Genomic DNA, 12,500 nt, shown 5'->3' with positions numbered 1-12,500 from the left:
CACAGTCCTGTGGTTCGGATCCTTGTAGATGAGAGATCATCCATTCCATGGCCACCCTCTCTTGCAACCGAAATGCCTGAATGGTCCTTTCTGGTATCTGGAGATCATCTCTGGCTCTGTTAAGCAATACTCATGCTGCAGATTGTGCAGCAGGCATTCAATTCTGCAGGTCATCAGATGAAAACAACCCTTCTGGCAACATTAAATTTGTAACGGTAACGTTGGGGTGAAACAGTTGAGTACAGGGATGACCTCAGCTGCATGAGAAGGGGGATAAACCCAGCTGCAGAGTTGACTCCGGTTCCGAAACCGTTCTGTGAGGTGCTCAAATAGAAACAGAGTAAAAAGGGAGTAGTGACAGTTGATTTCATGAAAATACAACTGAGAGACTATGATTTCAAGTGACACAGCCTGTGGCTATGACTACCAGTCTCTAAAAAGTAGAAGTGCAGTATTAAGAAATTGAAAAGGACATCGATTTCATGTGAAGAAAACAAACAGTCCAGTGGTTCAGATCCTCTGTCAAGTCTGATTCCTCGACAACCCACACCAAGTAAGTTGTGGTGAGAGAATTGGACATCCCTGGCTCTGTTATAGTTGCTGATCTTGCGGCTTAAAATAAATTAGGCTGTAGGCCCTCAGATGATGAAAACAACCCAATTGGTAATATCAAATTTTAACGGTAACGAGGTGGTGGTACCAAGTAGAAGTAGAGAGACGGGTTCCGAAACAGACCTGTGTAGGTGCTGCCATCTTGCTTTGTTTACACAGTAGACTGAGTTGTCACCTTGACTGTTGTAAATTATTTATTAAATAGCATTATATAGACGTCTAGAAGTTCTGGAGTCGAGGGTGGGGAAAGGGAGGGGGAATGCATGGCAGAGAAACTTACCAAAGAGGAAAATGAGAGGGAAAGGGATGGGGGGGGGGGAGAGACATCTTGTGGGGAGGCGGGGTGTCGTTTCTTTGGGGTTTTTTTTCTTTTTGTTAAAATCTTCTTCTTTATCAATCTGGTTTAAGGTAAACAGAAGATATTTTTCCTTCTTTTTTTTTTGGACAATCTTCTTTTTAACGCTCCTACCGCACTAGGATAGGACTGTCCGGATAGTCCTGTCCTGTCCCAAATCTGTAACCTATGTAATAAAGTGAAATGTACCGCATCTATCAAGACGGGACAAAACAGTCCTATCTATTATGTCCCAGCCATTGTGAATTTCTACAAAATCAACAGGACAGGACTGTCCCAGTTTCGTGTTTATATATCATTTGTGATAGTAGAAAAAATAGCAGCCCTCCGCATTAGGACAAAAATGTCCCAGACTTGGTGCCGCCGTGTCAAAGTCGCAATGCCTGTCGTTATTTCCTGCATCCCTATGTTCAACTTTTCATCTATCTACATCAGTCATCCATTGATAGGCATACTTATAAAATACTTATCAGATTTTCATAACAAAATGGACGTACATTCAAATTGATCAATGAAGTGGAAAGCCAAGCCCTGTTTGTATTACAAGGCTGATAGTCATTATTGTGAACGAGACATTAAAATGAAGGCGTGGACAGACGTTTATGAAAAAGCCGTCCCAGGATGGGAAGATCTGACAATTGAAGAACGAAAACTGAGAGGGAGGTTTAATTTTTGTTTTCCTATTTTTTAATTTTTTATTTTTTTTTCAATTTTGAAAATAAAAAAGAACAATTCAAAAAATAATTATATATGTGATGAAACCATCTACAGAATGCATAACAACATAAACATTTTCGTCAATTTAATAACGGTAACATATGTTTATAAACATACTTTAAAAATTGTTACACTTTGTGACACAGCAGTAACGTGTCTAAAACCGGTGGCACATCTATTAGGTAACTTTTGGGATCGATCATCTGTGTCATTTATTTATTTTGGGAATTCTCAATAAAAATATTTTGTCCTTAAGTAAGTCCTGAGCCACGTGGGCTCGTTGTAAGACAAATAAATTAAGTACTTTAGAGCCTTGTAGCCAATGGTGCCTGAATTTATCCCAGTTACAATAGCGTGAAATGGACAATTAACGTATTTGTTTGAAAACCTTTGGACAGGATGCGAGTCTATCACAGATTACTATCGCAGCTTGACTGGTACTGGTACCCTTTAACATCTGAATGGAGTGAGAGCGATTGGAGTAAATTTTCTTGCTCTATGAAAATAAAAATTGGCTTCGGTCGGAATCTAACCCTACCTCTGAGTCCATTAAAAAAATTTTTAGGATAAGATCGGAGATCACCATAGAGTCTATGGAATTGACCCTTAAGAAAACTTTGGGTCATTAAAGTAAAGGATGCACCCAATATTGTTTTCTTTCAATTTTTCTTTTTTCTAGGCAGTAAAGCACATTCGACATATATGCAACCTCGATTTCATCCATATTGATAAGGCATTTGCGAAAGCGATACGCGAGGTGTGTCGCGGGTCAGTCCCCTCCTAGTGCTGTACCTGTTTTGAATAAAAGTTTTCTTCATTGTTGGGACAAGACAAATTCGTCCCGGGAGTCCTGTCCTTGTGCGGTAGGGGCCTTACATCATCGGGTATGAGCTAAAATTTTCTTTTTTATCATAAACATCACAATAAACGCTAGATGATAACATTAAAAACAAATAATTGACTTTTTGTTGGTTGCTAGAAATAATTCTGGTACAAAAAAAAATGGCTGATATTTAGACATGGTCCCTTTATTTACCAGTGCCGGAAAGGGAGTCGCCTCTTCTTGCCGATAGCGTTTTAATTTTATCATTTCCATTTTGAAACACTTTGACAACTTAAAAGGTGCTTGACTTTTCCGAAACTTATTAGGTTCCTGTGATAAGAATCATTAAAAGATATCCCAAACAACTCCCTCGACCACATGGCTAATGGCGTATGGAGTTTTTGAACCACGTCTGCTCCAAACTACAAAACAGGAAGCTACCAGCTAAAACAATATTCCAATAATCCAAACCATTGCCAAAAATAATCCAAATTATAAAAACAAAACACGATAATAATCCAAGTTTTGACAAAGAAAGCGTCGATCTACAGAAACAAAAATGCATTAGATATATAAGTCTTCAACCTCCTCTCTTTGGTCTACACCAACATAAGTTGCCTTTGATGTGATTTCTTCAGGAGTGCTGGCGTTTACGGTTTCGGAATCAAATAGACCTAATTTTTGATCATCACAAATAGTCTTTGTTACAACAGATTATTGGCAAGATTTTTTTTTTACTTGGCCCCATTGTGAAGAATCTTAATATGAATTTACTAAACCTTCTAAAATTAAAGATCAATCTTGAACAAAAACATTGGACATATAAGAGTACATGCAAAGATGAAAATTAGAAATCATAGGCATTGGATGTGGCCCATGTTATGATGTATCTCAAAACCCATTCGGTTTCAATTTCAGCTTCGACTAAAGAGCCAAAACTTTGCCGGCGAGACAGACGTTGCAATCTCTTGGTACATTGAAGTGATCGCCCAAATGCCCGGGGGTCGGGAAGCAGAAAACGTTTCTTAGTATGTAATCACTGATCTCCCCTGATAAATTGGCCGTAACTCGCGACCGTTTCGAAGGATTTTTTTTTTAATTTGTTTTGTTTTGGTTTGGTTTTTTCTTTTAGTACTTTATTTGTGGTCTTCTTGATAATTACGAGAAAAAAAATCTGGAAGTGGAAGAGGGGGGGGGGGGGGCAGAGGCTAGTCTTATTAATATTGTGAATTTCCATATTCAATATGGAGATAAAAGTAACATTTTATGATGTACACACAAACGATAACAATCACAGGGATCCGGGATCTGGCCATTGCTTTATGGAGTCTGTTTCTTCTTCATGCTTAGGTCGAGAGAACTGTTTGTTTGTTTTTTAATTCTTCCACATTAACCAATAATATTCTATTATTCTCTTTGCTCATAGCATGGTATCGTATTGTATTTATATTGCCTCAAGAACTTCCTTCAAAGATGGCTCTATAAACGTCTCTTCCTCCTCCTCGTCATCATCTGTTTGATCCTCAGTCGTAATTTACCTCTTCAATTCCTGAATTATAAGTGAGCTTTTATATAGCGCAATATCCACTAAACGTGCTCAAAGAGCTTTACAAGAGGTCCCTGACCAACAGCAACACTTAACATGTAAGACATGACATGACGCCTGTTAGGCGATATTACAATTTTTCGGAGAGAGACAACGCTGTTAACGGTCAGGTACTTATTTTACACCTGAGAACGATGAGAGAATGTGAGTAAATAGTCTTTACCAATGATTCAACTGTGCGCTGAGCGAGGCTCAAACCCAGGACCTTCTGATCTGAAAGCGAGTGTTATACCACAAGACCACAGACATAGCCGTACAAATTATATCAAAGTCTGTAGGCATTTCTGATGTCTGAAAGTCTTTGTCGGAGGGGCGTCCGTCAGTTGTGGACGGCGGATCGAGGGCTAGCAATGGACAAGTAGATGACGGATTGGGAGAAGGCTAGATGAGGGGTGGGGGCAGTGGCGGTTCTAGCCTATTTACAGTGGTGGGGCAAAGATGATTCGGTCATAAATATATATATATATATATATATATATATATATATATATATATATATATATATATATATATATATATATTATTTTTTATTTTATTTTATTTATTTATTTATTTTTTAATTAATTTTTTTTTAATTATTATTTTTTTTCACCTTTAAAAAATAATATTTCAACCACAAATAATCACATTCACAATGAAATGACAATACAAGTAGATTTTAATTATTCCAAACGTAATCAAAACTGAATCACGAAAGAGAATACCACTAAAAAATAAAGCGACGAGACATAATGCAACAACACCTTGACAATACAAGTCCATTTCGTTCACTCGAAAAAATTAAAGATTTGCTTTAATCCCTCAACGGCGAGATTAATATTTCTGTTACATTATTGGTTTTCAGTAGTATGTAGTAACCATAATGTTTTAATCGAGAAGCAACAACAGCGATATGACTCGAGTTTCATTCAGAGCTCAAATTGCATTTCACTGCTGTCTTGATGATTAGAGTGATTGTGCCGGTGGTGGTAGTGGTTGGAATAGTGGTAGCGGTGGTGGTGGTGTGGAGGAGGATGTAATTATGGTAGTGGTTTTGGTGGTGCTGTTGGTTAGAATGATAGTTGTGGAGACGATGACGGAAATGTTATGATGATGTTGATATTGTTTTTATTGCTATTGTAGTACTTGTTGTTAATATTGTTGTTGTTGTTAATGATGAAGATAATGATGATGATGATGATGATGATGATGATGATGATGATGATGATGATGATGATGATGATGATGATGATGATGATAATGATGATTATGATGACAACGACGATGTCGTCGACAATGATGGTTACCATACGATATTACAAAGTTTATTCAATCTTAGGCTTTCGACAATAAATCATACAATTTGATGACCACATGAAAGTGGGAAAAAAATGGTAAATGGAACCAAACAATAAACTGATACCATTAATAACCACACAAAAATACAACAATAGTAATACCACCAATACGTACAATAATAATAATAATAATAATAATAATAATAATAATAATAATAATAATAATAATAATAATAATAATAATAATAATAATAATAATAATGATGATGATGATGATAATAATAATAATAATAATAATAATAATAATAATAATAATAATAATAATAATAATATAATAATAATAATAACAATAATAATATTACCATCATCATTACTACCACCACCATCATTACTACTACCACCACCGCTACCACTATCACTACCACCATCACCATCATTATTACGTTTCCAATCATTTTTTCTCGTTTAAAAAAAATTGATATCTATCAAAACAGTCGAAATTCCGGTCATTTTTTAAAAGGGTAGTTAAAATATCTACGATTTTATTAGCCCTGAAAACTACGATTTTTATTTTCCTATTTCAAGTAGGCAGCTCTGCTATGACAAGTACTCGTATCAGTATCAGTTCCATAGTCAAAATAAGACAAACAAAAACAACGTTTATTTAATCTTAGGCTTTCGCCAATACTTCATACAATACAATTAAGACAAAATAATGTTACGAATTTCTCCTCATGCATTCGTTAGACTATAACAATAACGACAGTGTTATCTTTACTCCTTACCCAACCAACCCCGAGCTTCCCGCCTCTTCATCGCGAACTATCTTATGTATGTATTAGCTTCAGGACGGGCAAGTACGGAATCTGCCCACCCTTCCGTATTTCCTCTATAAGTCAGTTAGAATTCAACTCTCTCCTTTTCTCAGAAGAGTATTTCTCGTATACTAATTCAAATGTTGAGCAAACCAAAATGGTGGTTGTATTTTATATATTTATTTAGTCGTGACTTTTGAATAAAAGTGTTTTGTTTTATTATACGGAATACAATAGAAAATTACATTGTTTTGCAAAATTATTTTGTCTGGCAATAAAAATACAGGGGTAATTACTTTAAGAATTAAAAAAAAAAAAAGAACTAACAAATTAATTTGTTAAAAAACAAAACAAAAAAAAAAAAAAAAAAAAAAAAACAACAACAAAAAACAAATAAGAAAACAATTTAAATAAATGAGTTTTGAGAAGCACTAAAGAAAACGAGAAAAAAAAGAAAAGTTTAAATGGATAAACAAATATATAAAAACAACACAAATCAATACTAAATTGATGTAAAATTAGTAAATTAATAAATTTAATTCAATACTGGAACATTCCCAAAGTCATTACATCAATGGTACCAGCACAAGTAAGGCAATAAATAAGAAAAAGTTCGTTTGCCAAAATCTCTATTTAGTTTTCACTGGTTAATAAGGTGGGCTCATTTGAATTAGCCCGACCTAGTACTAGAGAGGCCAGACAGCAAAAATCGGAGTTAGTTCACCGTCAGGCGACGAGACGATGAGATGACGATGTGGGCGGAGTGGAGTGGTTGGGGGGGGGGGGGGGGGGTGATAAAAAAAGAACAGGAGCGTATCCTGGTTTATGCATTAAGGGATGCATGGTGATTCGCAATCTATCAAAAATACACACAAATTGATTTCAGTACGAAGTATAAAGTTTAAGTAGTAACTTTTGAAATTATCTAATTTAAATTTGATTATTTCAGACCTGGTAATACAGCATATAACTTGAAAAAACAGGCTGGTATTTGCCCACCCTGCCCATTATTACCAGCCGTCCCTGGGTGGGGGACAACGGGTGGGGGGGGGGGGGGGGGGGGGGGGGTTACGGGGTGGGGTGCTTCATCGGCTCGTGTCACAGACGTGTTAGCGTCACTGCAGAATGAAAGGAGCTGACAATAGGACAAAGTTGTGGATTAGTAGAAAACGGTAAGGGCTGCCTGAAGCCGGTGATCGTAAAATACTAACGAAAGAGTGAACATGGAAAGGCTTCTTATGGGAACAAAACAGACAATGGACGTTTCGGGTACAAACCCTTCGTCAGCACAACAATACACAAATTTAAATAAACGTTGTTGTGCTGACGAAGGGTTTGTACCCGAAACGTCCATTGTCTGTTTTGTTCCCATAAGAAGCCTTTCCATTTTCACTCTTTCGTTAGACCGTGGATTCGGATTAGGAATTCAGAGATGGGGGGGGGGGGGGGGGGGGGGGGGGGGCTGGCTAGAGACTTGTGGTAAAACAAAGGCGTGCTTGAATTTTGGTAACTTGCCCTGTGTCAGGCGACAGAAGACATGAGAGGGAAGGGAGGGGGGGGGGGGGGGGCTTTTCTTTATGTCAAACGCAGCTGACCATATTGTAAAATTGTTTGCAGTTTTGGAAGACTGAAAATAATTTTTTTTTAAACATCGTGAATTTGCCAGAGAGGGCACTTGGACGGAATCCGTTTTTAGAAGCGGCATTTCGAGTTGTGTTTTACAGTGACGAAGCGGGCGATCGCCACTGTAATCGTATGTACCGACGAGTACTTATTTGTAGGTCTGGTAATCCAAATTGCTATGGGCTCATTGTTGTAATGGAAATACTCTCGAACCAACGCAAAATAGTGTCCATTACAACAATGTTAAATCAAGTACGGTTTTCAATCCTGCAAATATTGATAGCCACTGTGTTATAACTAGGTAATTCAGCCCAGATCTAAAGAATAACAGTAACAAAAATATTTTATTGCGATAAAAAACGGTAAATATTTTATTTCCTACAAGAAATATAATCCAAAATGAGCCAAAAAATCCAAACCTAAAACCACAATCCAAAGGAGTCAAAATAAAAATGAAATGATAAGCTCAGGCAGTTTAGATTCAAATAATCTAATCTGGCAATCATATCATTAAATTTTTAAAATAAGTGTATCAATAGTATGATCGGGTAAGGTAGTCGAAAACCGTATTAGATCCAATAGATTATGTAATTATGAGCTGTGTTAAAAAGCTGTTATTTGTTCGATGTCCGTCGTAATGATGGTGATAAAAACAAAATTTACGATTTAAAAAACAAAAACAAAAAAAAAAAACGAGCAGACGCTTAACAACGACCGGAACCAATTCCTTCTCCAATGTACCAATGCATGGCATTTACAGAAAATAAATTGTAAAAGTAAAAGAGGGCCAAGTTCATTTGTCTCAGACCGAGAGAAGAAATGACGTAATCAAGTAGGATGTCAACCAAATTCACTTTCCAATTCTTTCCATCTTTACAACTTCGGAAAATAGGCTACAAAGTGGTGTGTAGTGTGTAATGTGTATTGCGCGTGCACGTTTATGTAGTGTGTTTGAAAATTTATGAATATAGATATATCTTTTTTTTTTAATCGAATATAGCACTTTGTATATTTTATATTTTAGGAAATATCTCTATAAATGTTTAAATAAAAAATAATGAATAAAGGAACCAAAAAGTACTCGATGAATAAATAATAATCACTAAATAACTCATGAATAAATGAACAAATAGATAAATAATGAATAATAATTATAAAATATATATAATAATAATAATAATAATAATATAATAATAATAATAATAATGAATAATAATAATATATAATAATAATAATAATAATAATAATAATAATATAATAATAATAATAATAATAATAATAATAATAATAATAATAATAATAATATGATGATGATAAATAATATATAATAATAATAATAATAATAATAATATAATAATAATATAATAATAATAATATAATAATAATAATATAATGATAATAATATGATGATGATGATGATGATGATGATGATAACAATAACAATGATGATGATGATGACGATTAAACTACAACTCCCACTACTACTACTACCACTACTACCACTACTACTACTACTACTACTACTGCTGCTGCTGCTGCTGCTGCTACTACTACTACTACTACTACTACTACTACTTCTCTCTACTACTACTACTACTACTACTACTATACTACTACTACTACTACTACTACTACTACTACTACTACTACTACTATACTACTACTACTACTACTACTACTACTACTACTACTACTACTACTACTACTACTACTACTACTACTACTACTACTACTACTACTTTACCACTACTCTATATTAATAAATTCGAGAAGAAGAAGAAGAAGAAGAAAAGAAGAAGAAGGAAGAAGAAGAAGAAGAAGAAGAAAGAGAGAGAAGAAGAAGAAGAAGAAGAAGAAGAAGAAGAAGAAAGAAGAAAAGAAGAAGAAGAAGAAGAAGAAGAAGAAGAAGAAGAAGAAGAAGAAGAAGAAGAAGAAGAAGAAGAAGAAGAAGAAGAAGAAGAAGAAGAAGAAGAAGAAATTCCCTTTATTTATCCCCAAGGGAAAATGTGACTTTAGGGTCTTTCCCAAGGTCTACATTTCGAGTACGAAGCGAAGACCACATCGCTGATCCACGTTGCCCCATAAATGATAATAAATGGATAATAAATAAATACGTAGATAGAATAATACCTTTTAACTAAATGAACAAAAAATAAACAATGAAGAAATGAACAAATAGATGATAAATAAATATATTATGAATAAATGAACAAATAAACAAATGATTAATAAATGAGCGAACGAACAGATATAAAATGAATGAATAAATAGATACTGATTAATAAATGAACGAACAGATATAAAATGAATGAATAAGATACTGATAATAAGAACGAAGATATAATGAATAATAAATAGGTAATGATAATAAATGAACGAACAGATATAAAATGAATGAATAAATAGATAATGATTAATAGATAAATAAATGAATGCATAACTAAATAGCTAAAGTGTTGCCTTACAGTTTCCGTGCTTGGTTGGTGGGACGGCCAATCTCATGATGGCGATGAGGCCTACAACGAGCACAGGCCAGGCCACCTCTAGGAGTAGGATTCCCTGTAGGGTGGAAAGAGGCCGGTTTTCAACGTCAGTTTATTATGCAATTAATCCATTAATTAACTCACTCGATCCTAGTGATATTTCTACTTTTCAAAATTGGAAAAAAAAAGTATTAAAAATGAGCACGTACATACATAGATAGTTTTATTCAACTACCATTAACGTTAACTTTGATACTACACCTATAATTTGTCTCATAAAAATGTAATAAATAGGCATGGGGTAAAAGTGACCCGGGTAAAATACGGATATAGTCGGTGTTAGGGTTGAGTGAGTTAATGAGTAGGTTAAACTGCTACACGGACTTTTCTTAACTGTATACATGACTTTAAAGACAGCGTTGTTGGGAGAACGGTCGTCTTACTGGCGAGACGGTCAGATATGGAATTTCTTTGATGACGTCACATTGACACCACTTCCCCCATCCGATTGGGAAAGGAATGCCTTTGATGACGTCACATTGACACCACTTTTTGTTTTGTTTGTTTTTGTTTTGTTTTGTTTTGTTTTTGTATGCTTTATTGGTTTTGTTTGTTTTTTTTTTTTGGGGGGGGGGGGTTCTTTTGTTTTGTTTTTGTTTTTTGTTATTCATTTTTGTTTGTTTTGTTTTTGCTTTGTTTTGTTTGTTTGTTTGTTTGTTTTTTTTTTTTTTTTTTTTTTTTTTTTTTTTTTTTTTATTTTTATTTTATTGGGGGGGGGGGGGGGGGGGGGTTAAGGCCAGAGTAGGGCAGAATTATAAAAGGTCACGTCAGAAAATCAAAACAACAAATACGTGCCTGTGGTTTCCTTATTTCAAATTCAAAATAGTAAAAATGCTGAATAAAATTAGTGAATTAAAATGTGACAAAAGTCCATGCAGACGTGAATAACAGGCTAATCCGTTCCATATTGATTGGATACAGTAGAGCCGTTGGGCCGTTGGACCATGTCCCACATTTATACCAACTCTTCTCTTTTTTTGTCTTTTTTTCTTCTTCAATGGTTTGTTTTTTTTTTGTTGTTTTTTTTATTTGTTTTTTTTTTTTTTGGTATTATTTATTTATAATTTGTTGTTTATGGGATGCATTTAGATGTAACAAGATTATCATTCTATGGAAATCTTTAACAATTATCCTCCTTCTCTACCTCCTCCTCCCTCCCTCCATCCCTCCCTCCCTCCCTCCTCCTCTCCTCCATCCCTCCCTCCCTCCCTCCTCCTCTTTTATGCCAAGATGAAGATCATTTTACTGTCGCAGGTTTGAGAGTTGTTGTTTGTTTCTTTCAAAGATGAGGGTCATTAAATGGATGGACATTGGACGGACGAGTGTTCTGGCCGGTATTTGAAATACGTGTTGTTTCCATGGCATGGCATGTTCCCCCCCCCCCCCCCCCCCCCCCCCCCCCCCCCCCCCCCTGTCTCATTTCCAGACGCCACGCAGACTGTCACGGCTCGTCACAGAGAACACGATGATGTGATTGGCACAAAACACTTGTTATTTGAGTTACGATCATCAACGTCTCAAGCTGATGATAATGGTTATGATGCTTGTTTCCTTTGGGTTTTAGTTTTTAGTTAATCCGCCTTAAGTCTGAAATTCTTTGTTTTTTTTTTGTTTTGTTTGAAAAGCATCGTAGATGAAATATTACACCGTCACCTAAACGGCATTAGGATTAGAGTGGCGACATAGGATAAGCACAGTAGGAAGACTAGTCCCTTAACTATAATGTAAGGATGTTTTCTTCGAAGTCCGAAACCGGGCAGTTCGTTATCGTGATTTTGGTGGAAACCAGGGCAGACACTGATCCTGAGTTACGTTTAATTACAATCCCTTCGTCAGAGAGGGAGGGAGGGAGAGAGAGAGAGAGAGAGAGAGAGAGAGAGAGTGAGAGAGAGGAGGTGAGGAGAGAGAGAGAGAGGGAGAGAAAGAAAGAGAGAGAGAGGGAGAGAGAGGAAAGACAGAGAGAGAGAGAGAAGAGAAGAGAGAGAGAGGAGAGAGAGAGAGGGAGAGAGAAAGAGGAGAAGAGGGAGAGAGAGAGAGGAGAGGGGAGGGAAAGAAGAAAGAAAGAGAAGAGAGAAAAGAGAGAGGGGGGGGAAAGAAAAGGGGAAAGAAGAGGAGGGGGAGGGGGAGGG

The 12,500-nt window shown here is 35.8% G+C and overlaps 1 protein-coding gene across 1 annotated transcript in view; it reads right to left on the bottom strand.

The window, feature by feature from the left end:
• Window positions 1-12,500, bottom strand: part of LOC144972239 (uncharacterized) — a 318,601-nt gene that overhangs the window by 263,172 nt on the left and 42,929 nt on the right. The window contains exon 3 of the mRNA XM_078913282.1: window positions 10,294-10,387. Coding sequence (XP_078769408.1) covers window positions 10,294-10,387 — 94 coding nt within the window. The remainder of the gene's footprint in view (window positions 1-10,293; window positions 10,388-12,500) is intronic.

The sequence above is a fragment of the Berghia stephanieae genome, chromosome 5, assembly GCF_034508935.2.
Source record: "Berghia stephanieae isolate SIO BIC M18660-M18661 chromosome 5, UCSD_Bste_1.3, whole genome shotgun sequence".
In the NCBI taxonomy this organism is placed as follows: Eukaryota; Metazoa; Mollusca; class Gastropoda; order Nudibranchia; family Aeolidiidae; genus Berghia; species Berghia stephanieae.
Note: the sequence above shows the minus strand (reverse complement) of the source record. Positions and strands in the feature narration are given on the sequence as shown.